A 24,251-nucleotide genomic window follows, 5' to 3' on the forward strand; every position below is an offset into this window, starting at 1 on the left:
ATCCCGTTTTTTTTTTATTTATTTTTTTACAAGCTGTGGAGAGTGCTTTGCACATTTCTTGTTTGATTACTGGTTGTGGTTTACAAGAAAATACAATTTTAGTCAAATTTCATGTTTAGTTCAATGTGTTACTTGCCATTTCATTGTAATTATATGTGAACTTTAGCAATTTCTGAGTGAAAATTGTTTCAAAGTAAATCCTACACCAAATTGATTTCCGTTTATAGAGTTGTTCATTCTCATTTCTTATAAGACAATGAACATTATCATACAGTCCTTCTTAAATTGGCTATAATAACAGCAATACACAGCAATCCTACACAAGATTTTAATAATATTATTGCATCACCTTTATGTTAATTCTTGGTAATCCTGTATGAAACCTTGCCAGACAACAGCATACACATATAGTGTTAACAAGCCAGCTTCGCTTTGTCCCTCACGGGACATTGTGCAGTGATTGAAATCCTCCCTTCAACCTTTTTAAGGATCTCCTTCCAAACCCGTATATGCTTCATTCTACTGTCTTAGAGACACAAAATTCAAGTCATTATTCTTTAAAAATCTTGACATCTGCCATAGCTTTTCTTAGCAAATTCATGAGAGAAGTTCATAATCAAAATGATCAATATAAAAAGCAAAATATAGCACACTAGTCCACTTTTATGGAGCTTTTGTGTCCTTTTTGCTGCATAAATGAATCACATTTATTGTAATTGTATGGAAAAGAGCAGCATGAACATTCTTCAAAACATCTCCTTTTGTGTTCTTTGAAAGAAAGTTGCACAGGCTGGAAACAACATGAGGGTGAGTAAATGGCGTTAAAATTTTAATTTATGGATGAACTATCCTTTTAAAAATAATAAAAACAAATTTAGTTCAAGATATATTTTCTAAAACAAGTCTTGATATCATACACAGTTTTGCATCTCAAGTAAATTGATCTTGTTTTCAGGCCATTTTAACTGGGAAACAAAACCAATAGTGATGATCATTTCCACACAAAGTAATTTATTGTGCTCCATGCGAAAGCTCAAGACAGCAATGATGGTTCAATACAGACGTCCCCCTCTTTCCGTGTGTGTGTTTGTGTGTGTACGCATGCATGTGAGGGCGTGTTAATCCGCACACAGAACCCATCAGCATCAACCCCCCCCATTCCTCCCCTCACTTAGACACTTCCAGCTGGTGGAGAAGGATACGCGCGTAAGATTCTCCATCCCAGCTGCCCTCCACCCATTCTCTTTCTCTCATTCCATCCCTCTCTCCGCTGTGCTCCGTCCCGGCTGACTGCACGGTGTGGATGGGTTTAGGTAGGGCCAGAAGGACTCAGGAAAAAAAGCGCCAAGAGGAAAGCACCGTCTCCTTGAAACGTTCATCTCCTCTCACACATATGCAGTTTCCCAGCTTCAGCTTTTCGGTGGCTGCTCACAGGAACACATAGACCTTACAGACGGTGCCCGGGGGAGATTTTTTCTGGTCAGATTTTGATTCTGGTCAGTCTTTATTGACTGGAAGACACTTTATGAAAGGATATCTCACTTGAGCTTTGCATCATGGCACATGCAGCATCCCAGCTGAAGAAAAAAGCCGATTTGGAACTTACAGCTGCCGAGGAAGAGAAGAAGAAGAAGCCCAGAAAAAGGTCCAAAGAACCAAAGAAAAAGGTACCAATAGGTCACGGCTCTGAGGGTGGCGCGTTTTGGCACTGGCATGCAGGTTGGGTGGGATGTCTGGAAGCATCTTAAAGGTCTGGGATGTCACTTTAAGGGCCATTACAGTTCAAGAATGGAAATAAAAATAAGGCTTTCAAGTAGACTGTCCTGACTGAGTCCTGTGCGGATAGGAAACGCTTATTTTTATGGGGCGAACATGTGCCTCACAAAGAAGGCGCACACTTAGAATGCAGAATACACAGTTGAACGTGCTCACAGCATTTTTGAGGGCAGATTTTTACTCTATATTGTTAACATTTCTCACCCTTAGTTAGATATCAAATAATGCTTTATAGTAGTATATCATAGTTGTTTATTGAACTTAAACAGGTTGGAAACGCCAACCTATAAGATAAGAGGTTTTTGTAGATTGAAGTGGCGGGTGTCTTTTTTTGATTTCCGTTTATAGAGTTGTTCATTCTCATTTCTTATAAGACAATGAACATTATCATACAGTCCTTCTTAAATTGGCTATAATAACAGCAATACACAGCAATCCTACACAAGATTTTAATAATATTATTGCATCACCTTTATGTTAATTCTTGGTAATCCTGTATGAAACCTTGCCAGACAACAGCATACACATATAGTGTTAACAAGCCAGCTTCGCTTTGTCCCTCACGGGACATTGTGCAGTGATTGAAATCCTCCCTTCAACCTTTTTAAGGACTGAGAGCTTAACTCTCAATGACCTCTGTCATTCATGTGCACGTGTGGCTGAAAATCTACACCCTAGAACTTTATACAAGCCATTGACTCAGAAGAGCTGATTCACATTCTGATGGCCCACAAGGTCACATCTCATTACAAACTGTTGCGGATGTTGATAACTTGAATAACATAGATGGAAAAAGATTATTAGTGACTCAGGTCATAGTAAAATGTATTTATTCTAGTAGTACAAAGCAGTCTAGAATTATTATTTTTTTTTTTTTTTTAGGATTTTGCAAAATGTTAAAGTAATAATGTAAAACAAAGAAATTTTATTTTATTTTATTTTAACTGCTTCAGTGATAGCCTTGTAGGCAGTGTGCCGACATACAGTGCCATTGTTCAAAGTTCGAATTCGAACAACCTTTTTCGCTCCCGCCCCTCTCTCTCTGACCCAATTCGCTTCCTGTCAACTCTAAACTATCCTATCACAATAAAAGGCAAAAATGCCAAATATATATATATATATTTTTAATTCAGTATTTCATTTATTAAATATTTCATTTAATAATTTAATTTTACATGAACTTAAATATTGAGTAAATAAATGCTCCGTTTGTGACGTAAACAATTCAAATCAGATTTTCGTACTTTTTTAAAAGCTCTTTTTGAACATCTCAAATCGTTTGGATTCATTATGTTTTATTTGTTATTTTTTAAATTCAACTTCTTGCTCAAATTGTTATGCTGATAATATAATTTGCAATGCTAGATTGTGTTTTAAAATAGTAAAGAATACCTTGAAAACATAATTTTTCAATTTCAAGAGAAATTGCTAGTAAATTTGACAAATAATTACACAGAAACAGCAAGTAATACATTAAATTAAACATGACATTTTGAAGTAGAAGGCTGAAAGGGTATTTTCTTATAAAATGTCTTGTAAAATGTCTCAGACTTTTGGACCACAGTGTGAGAAATGTCAATCATCAACGTCTGCTGAAGTCACTTTACTGATGTTGAAATATTTTAAGCACTTCCAGTTGACCAGAAAAAAAATCTAATATGGTATTCATACTTGTAGAATGTGCTCAAGAACGTCTCGGCACTTTTTTTTTTTGTACAGCTATGCTCAGCTTTCATCACAGGTTTGTGAGGTTCGGCTTAAATATTTGGAAATTGCAGGCTGTTTTTCAGACTCCAATTTGGAGCGAACCTCTCTGTGGTTCTATAATGGGTGCAGATGGTAAACGTTCGCTCAGGGTATCAATACCTGAGAGGACTCCCAGTATAGCTGTGGTCAAGGAGAGATGCTTCTAGGTTATTGATTATGTTGAGAGGTGTGGCATTTGTACAGGAGAACTGTGCGCCAAAGCACTAGCTCTGGATTTATTTATTAGCCAAAAACTTAAATATTCATTATTCCAAGCTTTTGACCATTAGTATGTCTCAGGGTCCTCCTTCAGCAGTATTTATTTGTTTATTTATTTTAATTTATCTAAAATAATTGTATTTGTTTTACAATCTTAACATGTTGGACTGCTATATTTCAGCTGTTGTCCATGCAGTTAGCAAGACACAGGGACACACTGTCCTCATGCGCTTCAGGTTTGTACCTGTCCTGGGATGCTGACATTACTGGAGATGACGAGGAGTTTATGTGCGTATGCTTTTGGCAGTGTATCGGGTGTCGTGCTCAATGCACGGTTACGGCACGCAGGCAAACCAAAAAGGAAAAATCCATACTCTAGTCTGATGCCTCCTGGCTGCTGGCAGCCCTTTGCTTTCGTCCTCTGCTTGAAGAAATGAAAACAAACACTTAGGCAGCTGGATGACTGCCTGTTTGTGAGATAGTCACGTTTGAGTTTATTCATTTCTTCATTGTGCATTTTAAAGCTCACCTTACAAAAACAAGTAGACAAATAATAATGATGCTCTGTACATCATGTCTTGTGTTCTGGTTGGCAGGTGCAGAGTAAATTATGTAAATGTAATAATAATCAATGTATATATTTTACAAGAACTTTCTGCATTTACATGTAATCCAGGTTCAATATAAATTGTGACATACTGCTGATTACCGCAGAAGATAATATTAACTTAGTCCCTCAGTTTATAAAAATGTAAAAGTTGTGTGTTATTTTTAACTTCAGACACTTTTGATTGAGTGATTGAACAGATTTCAACCTTTTGTTATATGGAGAATTATAAGGGCCTTTCGCACCGCTTTAGTTCCAGAACTAAATGTACAGTACTAAAGTACTGGGACGATTTTGCGCAAACTATTTCCCAGTACCATTTAAAGGGTTGCATTCGCACCGACACTGTGTACTAGGAAGTGACGTAAGCCGGTCGACAGCGACGTCATTTGTGCGCGGCGTTCAGTTTTGCCCTTGTCCCAGATCCAGACTTGCCATGTTAAAATATTATCTTTAATTATTTAAATGAATATATTACAATTAGAAAAGTTATTATAATTATGAAGTGAGAAGAAAACTAGGAAAAATCTATAGGTAAATACCAAGAATAATACATTTTAATTTATTAATTTAGTAATTTTTAAATTATTCAAAAATGCTAGCATTTATTTGCTAGTATTTTGCTAACATTTACAAATGATGTATGTATATACACACACACACACATTAAATATATCATATATCAATACATTAATATTGTTTAATTTTATTTAAAAAATTTGGCTATGAAATTAATAATTCCAAAAATGTTTAAAATTTCTACTGCTGAATGCTATGACTCACAATGTATAATTTGAGATAACACAGTAGTAGTTTATTACTTTCAGAACAAAAAAAAATTTGCCCCATAGACTTCCAATGTAAACACTGCTTTACAGTTTTTGCTTGCTTTTACAAACTGAGGAGCAAATCGAAATTATACAAATGTAACACTTTGTTACGCCTCATAATGGATTGCTTCAATTTACATAGAGATTGCGCAAGTGCTTATTTGAATCAGTAGCTTGTGCCACCAGCACAAAAACATTAACCCCTAGCTGTTAATTAATTTTAGATGGAAAGTCCTTCACCCCACCCAGTCTCGTTTTCTTCCACCCCCCGTCTTTACCTCTTTATCTTTTTTAATGTGGGTGGGTTGAGTTCAATATTGCTTCCTGCCATGCATTACAAACTGCACGTTTTAAAGGGGGATGGGGTTTGGACCCCAGATATACACACATGAACACATGCTTCCACCAGCAGCATCATCACTCCCATCTTTTTGAGCAAACATGCCAAGCTGCTTCATTAATCCCCCATCACTTATTAAGAGCCAACCTCATTTTTCACAGTCTCTACCCTCCTTTGCTTGTATTGTTTGAGGAGAGAGCACCGAGCTCCCTCAGGGCCTCCGTCCCCCTCTCCTCTTTTTCCCCTGGAGCTGATGGGACACTTTGTCACCAGATACTGATTCTTTTTATTTTTTTCTCTCTAATCCTTTCATTCAATCTGTAATTGGTGTCGGAAAGGTCATTAAATATTCCACTCCAAAATTAAAATCCTGAATACAAAGGGAGATATTTTGAAAGGTGCTCATGCTGCTATTTTCCATACAACGAAATTGGAAAGTAGTGGCTTTTTGTGTGTGATATTCCATATACAACAGTTTGACTGCATGTGTAAATAAATAAGAAACAACCATGTGCAGAACTACTTCCTTCTGCCATGGACCAGATCCAGGCTTGCCATGTTAAAATATTATCTTTAATTATTTAAATGAATATATTACAATTAGAAAAGTTATTATAATTATGAAGTGAGAAGAAAACTAGGAAAAATCTATAGGTAAATACCAAGAATAATAAATTTTAATTTATTAATTTATTAATTTTTAAATTATTCAAAAATGCTAGCATTTATTTGCTAGTATTTTGCTAACATTTACAAATGATGTATGTATATACACACACACACACATTAAATATATCATATATCAATACATTAATATTGTTTAATTTTATTTAAAAAATTTGGCTATGAAATTAATAATTCCAAAAATGTTTAAAATTTCTACTGCTGAATGCTATGACTCACAATGTATAATTTGAGATAACACAGTAGTAGTTTATTACTTTCAGAACAAAAAAAAATTTGCCCCATAGACTTCCAATGTAAACACTGCTTTACAGTTTTTGCTTGCTTTTACAAACTGAGGAGCAAATCGAAATTATACAAATGTAACACTTTGTTACGCCTCATAATGGATTGCTTCAATTTACATAGAGATTGCGCAAGTGCTTATTTGAATCAGTAGCTTGTGCCACCAGCACAAAAACATTAACCCCTAGCTGTTAATTAATTTTAGATGGAAAGTCCTTCACCCCACCCAGTCTCGTTTTCTTCCACCCCCCGTCTTTACCTCTTTATCTTTTTTAATGTGGGTGGGTTGAGTTCAATATTGCTTCCTGCCATGCATTACAAACTGCACGTTTTAAAGGGGGATGGGGTTTGGACCCCACACACACACACACACACACACACATTAAATATATCATATATCAATACATTAATATTGTTTAATTTTATTAAAAAAATTTGGCTATGAAATTAATAATTCCAAAAATGTTTAAAATTTCTACTGCTGAATGCTATGACTCACAATGTATAATTTGAGATAACACAGTAGTAGTTTATTACTTTCAGAACAAAAAAAAATTTGCCCCATAGACTTCCAATGTAAACACTGCTTTACAGTTTTTGCTTGCTTTTACAAACTGAGGAGCAAATCGAAATTATACAAATGTAACACTTTGTTACGCCTCATAATGGATTGCTTCAATTTACATAGAGATTGCGCAAGTGCTTATTTGAATCAGTAGCTTGTGCCACCAGCACAAAAACATTAACCCCTAGCTGTTAATTCATTTTAGTTGGAAAGTCCTTCACCCCACCCAGTCTCGTTTTCTTCCACCCCCCGTCTTTACCTCTTTATCTTTTTTAATGTGGGTGGGTTGAGTTCAATATTGCTTCCTGCCATGCATTACAAACTGCACGTTTTAAAGGGGGATGGGGTTTGGACCCCAGATATACACACATGAACACATGCTTCCACCAGCAGCATCATCACTCCCATCTTTTTGAGCAAACATGCCAAGCTGCTTCATTAATCCCCCATCACTTATTAAGAGCCAACCTCATTTTTCACAGTCTCTACCCTCCTTTGCTTGTATTGTTTGAGGAGAGAGCACCGAGCTCCCTCAGGGCCTCCGTCCCCCTCTCCTCTTTTTCCCCTGGAGCTGATGGGACACTTTGTCACCAGATACTGATTCTTTTTATTTTTTTCTCTCTAATCCTTTCATTCAATCTGTAATTGGTGTCGGAAAGGTCATTAAATATTCCACTCCAAAATTAAAATCCTGAATACAAAGGGAGATATTTTGAAAGGTGCTCATGCTGCTATTTTCCATACAACGAAATTGGAAAGTAGTGGCTTTTTGTGTGTGATATTCCATATACAACAGTTTGACTGCATGTGTAAATAAATAAGAAACAACCATGTGCAGAACTACTTCCTTCTGCCATGGATTCAAATCTCAAATGGACAGTTTAACAGCTGAGCCCAAGCCTCCATAACTAATTCAAAAGCATCACTTTAGAACTAGTAACGAAGGAACGTTGAGTTGGTTTATTGTATTACTGCATTAAAAGCGGTGAATTATGTATAGTAGAGTATTATGAGAGAGAGATGGACTCAGCAAGTGTGATTACCTGCATCTGATACAGCATTCATTCTTCAGCTCAATCTCATATTTGAATGTCCGCTGAGGAAAGAAATATCTTTGTCGTACTATCCTTTCATCTGTTAAGAGTGATTTCCGATGACAGCGCTGCTCAGTGTATTTGTTGGCTGTGATTTACAAGGTGTTGTTGAAAGTAAAAATAATGTTGTTTTTTACATGGCTCACTCATAAAAAACAGTCTCTCGTCACCATCTAATGGTGGAACAATGTAACCAAAATTACCATATTATTTTCAATTATTTAAATGAATATATTACAATTAGAAAAGTTAGAATACTTATGAAGTGGGAAGAAAACTAGGAAAAATCTATAGGTAAATACCATGAATAAGAATAATTTATTTTAATACATTTTAATAATTTCTATAATTTCCAATAGGATTTAATTTATCAATTTAGTAATTTTGAAATGATTCAAAAATGCTAGCTTTTATTTGCTATTATTTTGCTAACATTTATAAATAATATACATATATATATATATATATATATATATATATATATAATATATATATATAAAATACATTCCCAATACATTAAATATGTCATATATTTCAAAACATTAAATATTGTTTAATTTTATAATAAAAATCTGGCTATGAAATTAATAATTCCAAAGATGTTTAAAATTTCTACTGCTGAATGCTATGACTCACAATGTATAATTTGAGATAACACAGTAGTCGTTTATTACTTTCAGAAAAATATATATTTTTTAAAATCTTGCCCCATAGACTTCCACTGTAAACACTGCTTTACAGTTTTTGTTTGCTTTTACAAAATGTAACCAAAAATTACCATCACTAACACAATTTGGTATTTCGCAATGCCAAATACTATTATTAAATTCTACTATTCATATATAATATAAAATATTATTTATTGAACAGTATTATTTAATAAACAACAGCAACGCTTGGACACTGCATTAAAGTTAAGTAAAAAATAGTTATTAAACTTTGCCCTCAGCCAAAACAATTTGTTCTGGAACAAATAATAGATTAACAATATGAAAGATTGTCCGTTACATATATCCAAGATGAATTGTATCTCATGTTACACTATAGACACTATTGAGCAAATTCCAGAAGATCTGGCTAAGGTAAGGCTGCTCTCAGGTTCACGAGCGCCGAACGGCCGCTGATGCCCTGGAGCTCACATCTCTGAAAATTTTGAAGCAAATTTTCAAATAGACAATCTCTTTATTAACAAACCACATATTTGAAGTCTAAACAACTAGACTATATTCTCGCCTAAAAAAATTTAACTACATTCCGTGACATAACAACAGAAACATTTGTAAAATTATAGTGGGTTTAGTATAATTTAATATAATATACAATTATTAATATAATTTGATTATAATTTGATTATTTTATATATGATTTTTCCTTATCTTTGTAAATAATAAAGGAAAAATATTAATATAAAATTTTTTCTGTTTTGAAGATGTTTATATTATCCCATCTCGCTGTCTTCCTGCTTCTCTGGAGATCAGGCTATTCTACAGTAATAATAATAGTGCATCTGGCTAAGGTAAGGCTGCTCTCAGGTTCACGAGCGCTGAACGGCCGCTGATGCCCTGGAGCTCACATCTCCGAAAATTTTGAAGCAAATTTTCAAATAGACAATCTCTTTATTAACAAACCACATATTTGAAGTCTAAACAACTAGACTATATTCTCGCCTAAAAAAATTTAACTACATTCCGTGACATAACAACAGAAACATTTGTAAAATTATAGTGGGTTTAGTATAATTTAATATAATATACAATTATTAATATAATTTGATTATAATTTGATTATTTTATATATGATTTTTCCTTATCTTTGTAAATAATAAAGGAAAAATATTTATATAAATTTTTTTCTGTTTTGAAGATGTTTATATTATCCCATCTCGCTGTCTTCCTGCTTCTCTGGAGATCAGGCTATTCTACAGTAATAATAATAGTGCATAATGCATAAAACGTTTCTACTTTTGGATGTCTGTCAATAGAGAAAACATTTTTTACCCCCATAATGGTGTAGTTTCAGTATCCACCAGCAGGGGACTATGCTAACCTGCCAAACCTTGCCCCCTTGATTTAAAAGAGTGAGAGAAGGACAAAGACAGAGAAGCTGAAGGAAGCAATACAGGAAATAAAAATGGGGTTAAGCCTGAAATGGAATTGGGAGTGAAGAGAGAGAGATTATAAAACAGAGCGAGAGAAAGAGAGACGTGAGACTCTTCTAGGTTCACATTTAAATCACTGAGGACAGAAAGCTGTTACAGCGTAAAACAGAACACGCAGTAAAAAGAATCACGATTCATTTCCCAGTGCCGACAAAATCTACATGAAATGAAGGGTTGCTGGTGTGTGTTGTATGTAAACAGTGATTAGATCTTGAGGTGGCTCTGCTTGCACTGGCTCTGTCTGTTACAGCTCATTACTTCAGCTGGAGACCAGTGTGATAGAGACAGAGACAGAGTCCAAAATGATGACACAGAGGTGACCGCAGCTACACGAGACTTGTTGAATATGTGTGTATTATGTTTTATTACATTTTGTTATTTTACACATTTTTTATAATATATAAAATGTAGTTGATCTTTTTTTCCCAAAATTTCTTTACAATAATGACTTTTATATTGACAATTGGATGTTGTCCCAATTGTCATCCCCTACATATACATACATATAATTGAAATGGCAAAATCATTAAAATTATTATAAACAGTGGTTTAGATTTTTAAAAGTATTATTGATATTTTATAGTTTTAATAATAATAGTTTTTATTTGTTTATTTTCTGTTTTCATTTTAATTATAACGTTTTTGTAATTTTGTTTGTTTATTTTTTCATTTATTTTTTATATCTATATTATTTTAATAATTTTAGATTTAGTTTATTTTAGTATATCAGTTTAAACTAAATGAAAATGGTGTGTTTTCTTGGCAACTAGGTAAAACAATTTTTCTAAATATACAGTATTTTATTTTATTTCTGTTAAAGTTTATTTTATCTCAGTTATTAAACGTTTTTATGGTTTCAGTTTTAGTTAACTATAATAACCTAAACCTTAGTTAATTATAATAACCTAAAATAATAATTTGGTTGTATAAAAAAAGTCACAATGTTACAGAGTCACCCTAAAACAAAATATAAAATTGAAATTACAAAATGATTAAAAAAAAATTAATTGAAAACAGCAGAAAGCAAAAAGTAGGATTTACTGGTTCATTTGAGATCTTTGAGATCAGATGTTGTTCATTCAGACGCATTGCCTTTATGCAACAGTGCAGATGAGTGTGGTTTTCTGGAGAATGCAAGTATGTTTCTCCAGAGCTCCTGAGAGCCACCCACTTTCTGCTGAGCTCTACAAACATCAGGGACAGAGATTGGCCTTATTTTTTCTTCTGTTCTGGTTTGCTGTTCATCAGCAGACAGGGTGAGTTAGTACACACTTCCTCCTGATGGTAAACTCTATGACCTCCTGCTTTTATCCAAAGTGACTTACAGATGAGGACAATAGAAGCAATCAAAACCAACAAAAGAGCAATAATATGGAAGTGCTATGACAAGTACCGGTTAGCCTAATGCAGTACACATTTTTTGGTATATATATATATATATCTTTTGTGAAAGAAAGAAATCTTATTAAATCCTTATCCAGTAAATTTAAAAAGGAAAAGTAATTTGAATTCTGTGGTCAAAAAGAGTGGGAAGCCTGAATGTTTTATGCTGACATTTCAGCCCGGGTCTCTCTTGAAAAAGGACTTTAATCTCGAGAGACTAATCTTGTAAAATAAAAATATAATAATAGTAATAAATCTTGGATCAGCATGGACATTCCTGCTGGTTGAAGCTAATCTTTTCAGCAGGGTTTTCCTCCTCATGCTAAGGCAGTAAAGTCATCACTCCTGCTGTGGGGGAGCTCAGATTGACGTAAGAGGGAATAGAGCTGCTGGTCTAATTAATATCCGCTGCCAGTCAGAATGTGTGTGTGTGTGTGTGTGTGATAGGTGAAAGCTGCACTGTACAGACAGTGCAGAAATATCTCTACCTGACTCTGGTGTCCCGAGAGTGTCCAGATTGTCTTGTTAAAGCACTGCTATGGGCATCACTGTGTCCTGATGAAAATACTGTGTGCACATGCTGTCTTTGTCCTTGAGCTTCACACCAGTGCATGATGGGCCCTTCTGCAGTGATTTTAAGTCTTTTATCTACACTAAACATTCGTTTTTCTTTTTCATTGGAGATGAAATGTTGAAATGGATACCGCCTATGAATTGCTGGCTGGACAAGAGCGTGTGTGTGTGTGTCTCTGACCATTGGCGTGTGAAAAATGGAGGCTGTGATTGGGTGCAGAGGGGTCAGCTGAACTGTGAGATGCCCATCTGTGAGAATGCGGGTGACTTCTTTACCACACACACACAGCTTTGCTTTTGACGCACAATTTATTATATTTTTCCTCTTAGATGTCTTGAGGGTTCATCAGACACAAGCTCCGTTTACAGTATCTGAAATTACACATTTCTGTTGAAATGCATGCTGAATGTCAGTCTTTGTTTTATTCTGTAGGCAACACAAAATAAATGTAATACATTTCAGAGCTTGGTTTTGGATCAATGAGACATAAGTGGTGTCTGAGGGAACAGATCAGCGGGGATTAATTATATGCACTATTGAACCACAACAGTTTGAGCATTTAGCATTAAGTGCATTTAAATATACAGTATTAGTGAAAACTGGAATTCCCTCTGAAGTAGGGTGACCAGATTTCTCATGGTTCAATACTGGACGGAGGAGGATTGGAGGGAGGTTTGGAGAGGGGGGGGGGAGTTACGGCTCTCAAGTTCTGTTGGGGTGGAGCACCGGGTTCTGGTGATATGTCTCTCAACTAGTTATATAACCTATTACAGACCTCTGGTATTACTACTATTTACAAGCTAAGCCTACAGGTAAGTATGGTGAATCCAGGTAAATACACCAGGTAAGTATGGGTAAGTATAAAAACTATAATGTATTATTATCAAAATAAATAAGTGATTAAAAATAGGCAAATCTCAATAAATATATAAAGACACTTGTAACAACCGGCTTCCCGTCCGAATGTAAACAATGCCGCGTGCGAGACACTTAGTCTATAAAACTCGTTTGAAATACTCAAATTAAACAGTGAACTACACCAGAAACGCTGTCAAAACACTGACAGATGAATTCTTGCTGAAAACACCTACTTTATAACAAAATAGCAAGTTTAAGACACTGTAACAATCACTGATCAAACGAAACTCTAGTCTTCTCTCTCTCTTCTCCCTCTTGTCATTCAATGGTTCTCCCCTTAAAGGAGTAGTTCACTTCCAGAACAAAAATTTACAGATAATGTACTCACCCCCTTGTCATCCAAGATGTTCATGTCTTTCTTTCTTCAGTCATAAAGAAATTATGTTTTTTCAGGAAAACATTTCAGGATTTCTCTCCATGTAATGGACTTCTACGGTAGGGGTGTGAACCTACACTGGTCTCACGGTTCGGTTTGGTTACGATTATCATGTCATCGATTCGGTTAAATTCGATATCATGATGCATCACAATGCATTGACGATGCACTGCATCCTCAATTTTCAATTTTACTTCACATTTATACAATATTGTCAATAAATACAAGCAGTCAGATATATGAGCTGTACCTGACCTGGTTTCTTAAGTTAGTGGTATTACCCCCTGCTAGTGATGTGACATTTGAACCGTGGCATCGGAGCTTGTGTCGAGAATGGAGTACGTTTTAATTCGGACTTATTCAGTTACATTTTAGATACCAATGACTACAAGTAATATGACTACAAGTAATATGAATAATACAAATTATTTCAGAAAAATTCAACATTTGTCATATGCAATTCATATGTGTACATTATTCTTCTATTACATCATATTGATATTCGTACTGGTATTAAATTGCACAGTTTAATGGGTAAATGAATTTATCAGAGACAGAAATTCAACAAACACAAACACACTGTTAGGCTTTTATTTGTGCACGTAACTTGAATCGATCTGTGGAATAGTAGATGCCTCGTCCTACGGAGCATCTTTCACAGGTTTTTGGCTGCTATATTTTTTATTAACCACCAAGGTCAAGGGCAAGGTCAAGGTCAAGGTCAAGTTTATTTATATAGCACCTTAAAAGCAACAAGTGCTGACCAAGGTGCTGCACAACCAAAACATCAGAAAAATCAACTAACAAAAGCATTAAGACAATATAAAATTTGAAATAATTAAATAATACAATAAGTAATGCAAAACATCACCAAACAAAGAAACAAACAGGAAAAAATAAAAAATAAAAAGTATTTTCAAGTTAAGCAAAAGCCTGAGAAAAATATATATGTTTTAAGAGATGATTTAAAAGAAGATAACGTAGGGGCACCAGATGGCGCTGTTTTCGAGACACTCGAAGCTTTGAATCTTTTCCCGAAACAGTCAGAGGAAAGCCTCAGTGCTTCCCGAGGCTTCATTTGCCCATCCCTACCTCCTACATATTTCATTGTGCGTGACATGATTTACACACAGCGTGTGTCTTCTCCAGGTCGTGCTCAGATTGTTCATAAAAGCCAAAATGTGGCCAGATGTCAGCTTTTAAAGTAGTTGGAGCATTTTTAATTACTCGCACTCGCGTCTCGCCTCCCTCTGCCATTTGGCATTTTCGATTTGAAGCAGCGCTGCGCAGGATGAGTGTATGACATCAACCGCGAAAGCATAAGAATCCGTCTGCTCTCTTATCGCTCTTGCGGTACTTGATGTCATACACTGATCATTCTGCGCAGCGGCGCTTCAAGCCGAACGCGCCTAATGTATGTTACCGCGACAAAGCACGTATGCGACAAATGACGTCAGAAAAGCGTCAGTACGTTATAATCGGTTATGGTCTAATACTGAATCGATACCGAACCGTCCTCGTCTGCATCGCGATGCATCGAAGAAACGATTAATTTCGACACCCCTATTCTACGGTGCCCCCAAGTTTGAACTTCCAAAATGCAGTTTAAATGTAGCTTCAAAGGGCTCTAAACGATCCCAGCCGAGGAAGAAGGGTCCTAGGGCTGCACAATATTGGAAAAAACTCACATTGCGATTTTTTTTTTCCTGCTATATATATTGCGATACGGGAAAAAAAAATCACCAGATGACTTGAATAGCTCTATTTGGAAAAAAATAATCAATGCTTGGGGTGGTTTTGTAGGTGAGTAAATCAGCATAGAAAATAAACAAATTACAAGCATAGATAAATATAATAGAGCAAAGATACAAATGAAATAAACAGTGCTTTATATTTTTCAGGTAGGCTAAGTATAACATTATTCAGAAATTGAATAATCAAATGTAAAATAACACTGCATAGTCTTCACTGTATAAATTAAATCTAATAAATCTGTGTTAAAGCTACAAAAGTGATTTCTCTATGTGTTTTATTGTTTGATTAACATTCATGACAGAAAGCAGGAACATTAAACTGCTATGAACCAATATACTGTTACACATCCATTTTCTTTCTCAATTGTTTACCTTCACCTAGCCATAAGCAACTGTGTTACCTTAAGCAACCCTCAGACGTGAGCGGCGCAACGCGACAAAATACTATAGAACTCATTATAATCAGTGATGCCGTCTACACGGGTGGTGGCGCGGCATGACACGACAAATCCCTGACAGTAAACTGATGGCGCGTTTTATTTATGACGAACTGACACAAAGTTCAAATGATTTGCAAAGGTCGCTTTGTCGCGTCAAGTGTAGACAGACTTTAGCTGTTGTGGCGCGGCACGACACGACAGCTGTCGCGTCCGGTGTAGACACGGTGTTAGGGTATGTCGAAAAACTCCCATATAATTTTCTCCTCCAACTTCAAAATCATCCTACATCTCTGCAGAAGTACCGACCCAGTGTTTACAAAGTGAACATGCAAAGAAGGTCAAACTCCCTTTACAAAAATCAGTAAAACAGCGATGTAGGACGATTTTGAAGTTGGAGGAGAAAATAAGATGGAAGTTTTTCGACATACCCTAACTTACGTACCCTAACAATTTATATAAAAGTATATAAATTGTATATATATATATTTTTTTTTAGAAAATAACCGATCGTTTCGCTAGATATTACCCTTCTTCCTCGGCTGGGGTCCTTTAGAGCCCTTTGAAGCTGCATTTAAACTGCATCTTGGAAGTTCAAACTCGGGGGCACCATAGAAGTCCATTATATGGAGAGAAATCCTGAATGTTTTGCTCAAAAAACATAATTCTTTACGACTGAAGAAAGAAAGACATGAACATCTTAGATGACAAGGGGGTGAGTACATTATCTGTAAATTTTTCTTTTCGAAGTGAACTACTCCTTTAAAAAAGATCTTAAACCACCAATGAGAATACACCAACCAGTTAAGGGGGTGGGACCATTACATTTACAAACCAATCAAAACAAATTATTTTGCTTACCCATATTTGCATACTGAATGTTATAAATATAGGTGACCACTCTTAAAAATAAACACAGTAACAAACTTAAACCGACTGTATTTACGTGAGATACTCCACACGATGGACATTTTGACAACTGTGTGTGTATTTGACAATTAAGGCACAAGGAGAACTGATTGCAGAACTGGGATCGTGCGGGTGCGCGGCCGAGAGCGTTTCTGTTATGTCATTAAGTTTGATTCCGCCTGTCCCGTCTTCACGTACTGCAAATTAATCGATAACAAATTGTGATTGGATGGCAATTTTGTTCTACAACAAGCTTAGTTACCTTTGATTATTCTGTTCTTGCGTGACAGAACATTACTACTACTCGCTCTGATCACCCAGTCGTAAAGAAATTTTGAAATGCGGGACAGGATTTTTTCAAAATAAGTCGGGACACTAAATAGAGCTGAAATACACGAATGTCCCGGGAAAAACGGGACGTCTGGTCACCCTACAATGAAGCTTTATCATGCATTCCCAAGAGAGTTTGGACTGAGTTCAGCGACATCTTTTATTTTTATTTTTTATTTTTGAGGCGGCACAATATACAAATTGTTATATATTTTTATATATAATTTTATATCAAATTAATATAAATGTTCAGATATTCAGATATGTTTAATATGTTACGAAAAGAAATGTTTTGTGCAAAAGGAACAAATACAACCAGATTATCAGCTTGCATAATAATTATGCCTGCTACTATGTAAATTATTTTCTTATTCAGCAAGGACACATTAAATGATTAAATGGATGAAAAATGACAGTAAAAAAATATTATGATGTCACAAAAGATAGATAGATAGATAGATAGATAGGTACACTGAAGACTGGGGTAATGATGCTGAAAATTCAATTATCAATTTTAAAAATGTAATTCAATTTTAATATATGAAAATAGACAACACATTTTAGTAATATTTCACAATATTACTGTTTTTACTGTAATATTATTTTCCTGTGTTTTTCATCAAATAAATGCAGCAGTGTTGAGAGATAAGAGTATAAGTGTCACCTTATATATATTAGCATCATATTCTTATATTAGTTTATCATCATCCACAATTACGCTACAGTTGACCAATCAGAATCAAGTATTCCAGATTTGGATTTTGGATAGGCAGCTGAATTCCAGCTAACACTGATAAAGCTGACCTAAGGTGTGTGAAAGAAGGCATTGTGAAATGTTCTGAGCCATATGGAGTTCATACACTCAGTATGAATAATGCAATGCTTTATATTGTATCAGGTGCTGGTGGACGGCCATGTTCAGACTGCTGGCTAATATGAGCTGACTGCTGTTCATTAGTCCAGGCCAGATCTGCTGGGACGCCTGCCGTCTCCTGAGCTGGAGTTAATGAGCTTTTGTGCCTCAAACGGCATTATCTTCTTATACTGTGCTGCAAGCCAGTCAGGACAGGGATGTTTCGGTAATGATAATCAGTCCTAATGGGCTTCAAATGAGCAAAGAGTGGCACTGTACAGCGTGTACAGGTGATGATGATTGTGTGATCAGCTCATGGTTCAGGATGTACGTCACGAAGTCTCAGCAGTTTGCTCTCTGAGGCCTGATGCGAGATACACACAAAACTGGAAAGTCAAGTCAAGTCAAGTCACCTTTATTCATATAGCGCTTTTAACAATACAGATTGTGTCAAAGCAACTGAACAGCATTAATTAGGAAAATAGTGTGTCAATAATGCAAAATGACAATAGTAAACACTAATTTTTCAGTTAAAGACAGTTCATCATTCAAAAGCTCTTGTGATAATTGCAAGCTCCAGTCTGACTGGTCAGCTACTAAAAGTAATGCTGCAAAGCTTTTTATCAGTCTGCTGAGACACAAAATAGTGTTTAAGAGGTACCTGCAATTCAGACTCTGAGGATGAATTAATCATTGGCTTTGCTGATAATTATCAGCTTAGTTTTACATCAAACTTTTGAAAATACTAAAAGTGTAAATAATCAAATTTACGGGTGTGAGTTTGGTTACAGGAAATTGGAAAAAATGATTTTTTTTTATATTTTAAAGTTAAATTATTCTATCTAATGCACTTTGAGAGTTCAAAATTAAGAGCTCCAACCCATGTTCTTAACTAAGAAAACTTAAGTCAGAAAAAAGTCAGTGAATTGACTTGTACCTGAACTTTAAAGGGGACTCAACCCTCTTTTTATTTGTGGTATACTGTCTCGGTCTAAATTACATTCACACTGTGTTTCAGAAGCCAAACAAACTAGAATATAATAATAATAATAATAACAACAACAACAACAACAATGACAGTAATAGCCTCCGATTGTAAAACAATTGCACTGTAAAATCAATGAAAATGAATATTTCATAGCCTTTATTATTTTTGTTTTACACTACAGTAAGGAAATTATAATACTTCTTTCCTAATTTCTACACGTGAAAGAGATATTTTGAATTTGGACTGCATTTAAACCGCTAGCTGACAGCAATTCATGCAGCATAACTGGTGGCTGTTGTGTTTCCAAACGTGCGCTAAACTCACATGAAATAAACGAGTTCACTGCATTCATTCATTGTGAACGGAGCCATTCTGAGGCTAGGAAAACACCAGATCATGAGCTGATCTCCTGGACGAAGTGCGCGCTTCGCTTTGAAACACGCAGCAAAACCAGACTTGATGAAGGGATTAAGCCATATTGTGCTTTCAGTTTTAGTTCGTTTGACAGATACTGTGCCAAAGCATAATGGCCCAAAACAAGAAGCAATGCAACACCAGCTGAGTACAACGATAGAACTTGAAAGATCAAAGACAATTTTTTATATAACTCCGACTGGATTCGTCTGAAAGAAGAAAGTCATATACACCTAGGATGCATCAGGGGTGAGTAAAACGCAGCCTAATTTTTATTTTTGGGTGAACTAACCCTTTAAGGTAGAATAAGAAGTTAAAATATATTTTAAAAACTATACTTTTTGCCCGGAAGACCTATCATTTCATATCGTCATGTGACCACGATAATATCGACACAGTTTTGCTATCGCGATATCACGATATTGATAGTATCCTTATAGAACAGCATTTATTTGAAATAGAAATCTTTTATAACATTATATACACATTTCCTGTCATGTTTGATAAATTTAATGTATCCTCGCTGAATAAAAATATTAATTTTTATTAAACAAAATGACCGACCCCTAAGTGCTAGTGTATCTGTCACTAGTTAATTTGGTTTAATGTTCTATCTGTGAAATAATCCTTATTTATTATATTTGATATATTCTGACTTTGTATACAGGAGCAGATATTTTCTCTCTCTAGAGAAATTAATCTCTCTAGAGAAATTAATACCATCTTAAAAGTCATAATCAGAATTTAAATATTTCATTGGCTAGAAATAATGCTATGTGAGTTCGATCTCTATAAAATTAGATTATGAAATATACACAATTTGAACATTTAAATGTAGAATTAAAAAAATAAACAAATAAATAAACATTTGTAATAGTTCTCAACACAAATAATAGGAAAGGTCATGAAAATTCATAGATTGTAAGGTGTGGGAAAGCTAAACATTTAGCTTTTGTACTTTCTAATTTCAAGAACTATTACCTGTAGACATTTATAAACTATTTCCTGTATATTTATGAACTGTAGTTATCTAGTAAACCAAATATTCTGTTAATTATTGTAACTCTGACTCTTGGCGGTGTGGTAACCAGTGGTCTTAGATGTGTGTGTTTGTGCGGTTGTTCGGTTCTCTGGAGATCCGTCAGAGCTTTACTCCAGATGTACACTGTGTGTTCAGACCACATCTCACAGAATCATGGGAGTTTGTGTCGTACATATCTAGACGTTTGAATAGGAGCACAGAGCAGCAGAGGCAGCTGGACTGGCCCACGGATGTGTGTACAAAAATATAAATTTGTGTACATTTTTATTGTTATTATGAAGAAATGTTAGTTCTGAGTAAATAGTAATTTATTTGCAGATGCTACTTGGTTTGTTATTTTGACAAAAAAGATGTGATGTTTTTATCTGTGAGTTGATAGGTGAATCCCACCTCAAGTAATGGCACAGAATAACTGTGATACATACGGTGTCTCTTAATAGCAACCCAAGAGATGCATCAGTATTGACTGACCTGACCTGGAGAGGTCAACACCTTGCTGTCATCCTAACTAATGTAATCCTACACAGAAAGTATCCTGGAATGCAACATAAGGATGCCATAATTCACTATATGTCACTATTGTAGCATGCTGTATTTACAGTATGCACAAAATTGTGAGGCTAACTCAAAAACCACTAGCAGCCCAACATAACCAGCCTGAGAGGTTGACTGATTGATTGCCATATTTTGTTATTTTGGTTAGATAGTCATCAAGTGTTTGTGAGAGTTTACTGTACATACAATATCCATAGGTATGCAATGTCAATGCAATGGCCTTTGTGTAGATATTTGAAGATGGCCATCTTTAAGCATGACTGTTGAAATAAAATGGTAACACTTTACAATAAGAGTCCATTTGTAACATTAAGATTAATGAAAGCTGGATAAGTATGGCTCCTTGTTAATTCAACATTTACTATTATTAATAAATTTTTACATTTTAAAGTTTCTTCTGTTAACATTAGTTAATAAACTATGAACTAACTTTAATGATCAATAATTAATATTCATATTTTTATTCATTTACTAAGCATGGTTCAGTTCAGTTCTGTTTTTTTTTTTTTAATAGTAAAGCACTATTTTAGTTTTCATATCCATTTTAAAAACTATCGGTTGATTAATCGTTATCGGTCAGTGTGGTCCAACCTAGCTATCGGTATCGGTAAAATCCACTATCGGTCGACCTCTAATACCATATGCATAACATATGCAGTGTTATTGTTCTGCATCATCAACAATTTCCAGTGATCATCATGGCAGTTACTGGTTAAAGAATTTTAAGAATTTTTGTGGCCGTGTTCAGTGTTTGAAATTGCAAGGCATTTTTAAGTCCCAGGGGTTGATTTTTATTGACCCTCATGTTGTGTTCTTGTCTTTTTGACCCAGAGAGGATTTTCTTTATTTCCGAAAATGCTATTTTATGTTATCGAATTGGACTAAAACTTACTGACTTTGGTCACACATGGGTATAACAACTTCCCGGTCACACTTTGTTTTAAGGTCCAATTCTCGCTATTAACAAACCATTAACTATGGCTTTTGCCTCAATAAACTCCTAATTTGCTACTTGTTAATAGTTAGTTAAGGTAGTTGTTAAGTCTATGTATTAGGTAGGATTAGGGATGTAGAATATGGTCATGAAGAATATGTGCTTTATAAGTACTAATAAACAGCCAGTATGCTAATAATAGCCATGCTAATAAGCAACTAGTTAATAGTCGGAATTGGTCCCTATACTAAAGTGTTACCAACTTCCCCCAAAAACTGAATAATTTTTTTGCTTTTTAAGAATTTTTTCCCCCAACTTGTGGTGTTCCTAAGACTTCTAGTGTTTCCAGTCAGAAATGATCAGCTATATTTGGTGATAATATACCTTGACTAAATATTTACATGCAATTTTTTAAATAGTCATTTTTGTCAATATGTTAATAATAGGCATGCTAATAAGCAACTAGTTAATAGTCGGAATTGGTCCCTATACTAAAGTGTTACCAACTTCCCCCAAAAACTGAATAATTTTTTTGCTTTTTAAGGATTTTTTCCCCCAACTTGTGGTGTTCCTAAGACTTCTAGTGTTTCCAGTCAGAAATGATCAGCTATATTTGGTGATAATATACCTTGACTAAATATTTACATGCAATTTTTTAAATAGTCATTTTTGACCTGGAACACCAAATTAGGTTAAGGATTTTCAGCACAGCACAAGGATTAAAATATTTTGGAAACTTTTTATTATGCTCTCCTTATTTACTTTCAGTACTATTTAGAGGACATCTGTGTTACTGTTTTATTGTTTTAAACTTGTTACGCATTTTCAGTCCTAAAATAGGAAAATTCCAACACACTCTCATGGCAATTTTGTAACTTTTTGGTAAATTGTTTTTTTGGTGACATGGCTAACTTGTATAAATTCGTATGATCTCATTTGTACATTTTTGTACATTCCGCTTACTGACGGTTAGGTTTACTTGTGGTTAGGTTTTCTTGTGGACTTGTCATACAAATCAAAACATATTAATTCATATGAAATCCCCACCTTGTAAAACAGTTATGATTTCTCATGAAATCTTGTTAGAAAATTCATTATAAAAATATAAATTATTTTTTTCAACAATAATAATCTAACAAAGTGTAAAATTATTATAAACAATTGTAATAATTGACCATTCGCAAAGACCCGCCCTTAGTTACTCTTGCTTTCCCCGACAAACAATGCCGCTCTCACACTACACACCATGCTCTCACGCAGTGAAAAATACATCGCAGCGCAAAGAGGAAACTGACAACGTGCAGACAGACAAGACAGAGCAGGTTACTTCTGATATGAAACAAGGTCTCATGACTCTCAGCTTTCAAATTTTGTCATTTTTAAAGAAATTCAAACAATAAATACCATTTTGTGGCTCTTCAGTGGCTACGTTTACATGCACAATTTTTATTTCAATCGGACCGAATTCATTCCAATTGATGAATCTGAATGTAGTGTTTACATAAACGCTAAATAAAGTGATCGGGTTGATGTGCGCGTTAAAGTTGTCTATGCACTATTTGATTTGACGAAAGTCACGAGACCTATTACTCTCTATCCAATCACGTTGATGGATAAAAATAAAATTAAAATAAGCATGTAACGACCACAAACGGAGGAAAATAGCGGAGTAAAAGTACCGATACATCACTTAAAATGTACTCAAGTAAAAGTAAAAGTACACCATTTTTAAACTACTTAAAAAAGTACAATTACTGATAAAAACTACTTAATTACTGTAACGTGAGTATTTGTAATTCGTTACTTCACACCCCTGTATGTCACAAGCTTCAAATCGGAATAGATTTTTTTTTGACATGCGCACTGCACAAATATAGAGTTTCTCACTGTTTGCACATAATAACCACTCTCCTACACGGTTTCTTTATTTGTTTTTAATAGCAGAATTTTTATAATGACAGGACACGCATTTATACAACACTTTATTCAAAAGGAAGAGCGGTTCGTTCCGCGCGTCATACGTCATTACGCTATTTCTGTGTCATTGCACATGCGCAGTCCTTTCAGTTTCAAGGTTCAATCCGATCGAGTGTTTACATGCACTCTCAATCGTATTAGAAAAGGAATAAACCACCTCCTTCAATCCGATCGAAATTTCATTCCGATCAAGCTCAATCGGATCGATTACGGTGTTTACATGAAGGCTTTTCAGTCCGATTGAGCCGTCAATCCGATTACAAACGGATTATTTGGTTGCATGTAAACGTAGCCAATGTGCACATGCGCAGTCCTTTCAGTTTCAAGGTTCAATCCGATCGAGTGTTTACATGCACTCTCAATCGTATTAGAAAAGGAATAAACCACCTCCTTCAATCCGATCGAAATTTCATTCCGATCAAGCTCAATCGGATCGATTACGGTGTTTACATGAAGGCTTTTCAGTCCGATTGAGCTTTCAATCCGATTACAAATGGATTATT

The 24,251-nt window shown here is 35.0% G+C and overlaps 1 protein-coding gene across 1 annotated transcript in view; it reads left to right on the top strand.

Moving 5' to 3' along the window:
• The first annotated feature begins 1,113 nt into the window (after nt 1-1,113).
• The window catches only part of LOC107746453 (ankyrin-3-like), a 125,251-nt gene continuing 102,113 nt past the window's right edge, over nt 1,114-24,251 (top strand). Inside the window, exon 1 of the mRNA XM_016560672.1 lies at nt 1,114-1,667. Coding sequence (XP_016416158.1) covers nt 1,557-1,667 — 111 coding nt within the window. The 5' untranslated portion in view covers nt 1,114-1,556. The remainder of the gene's footprint in view (nt 1,668-24,251) is intronic.

The sequence above is a fragment of the Sinocyclocheilus rhinocerous genome, unplaced genomic scaffold, assembly GCF_001515625.1.
Source record: "Sinocyclocheilus rhinocerous isolate Xijiao unplaced genomic scaffold, SAMN03320098_v1.1 scaffold2725, whole genome shotgun sequence".
Classification (NCBI taxonomy): domain Eukaryota; kingdom Metazoa; phylum Chordata; class Actinopteri; order Cypriniformes; family Cyprinidae; genus Sinocyclocheilus; species Sinocyclocheilus rhinocerous.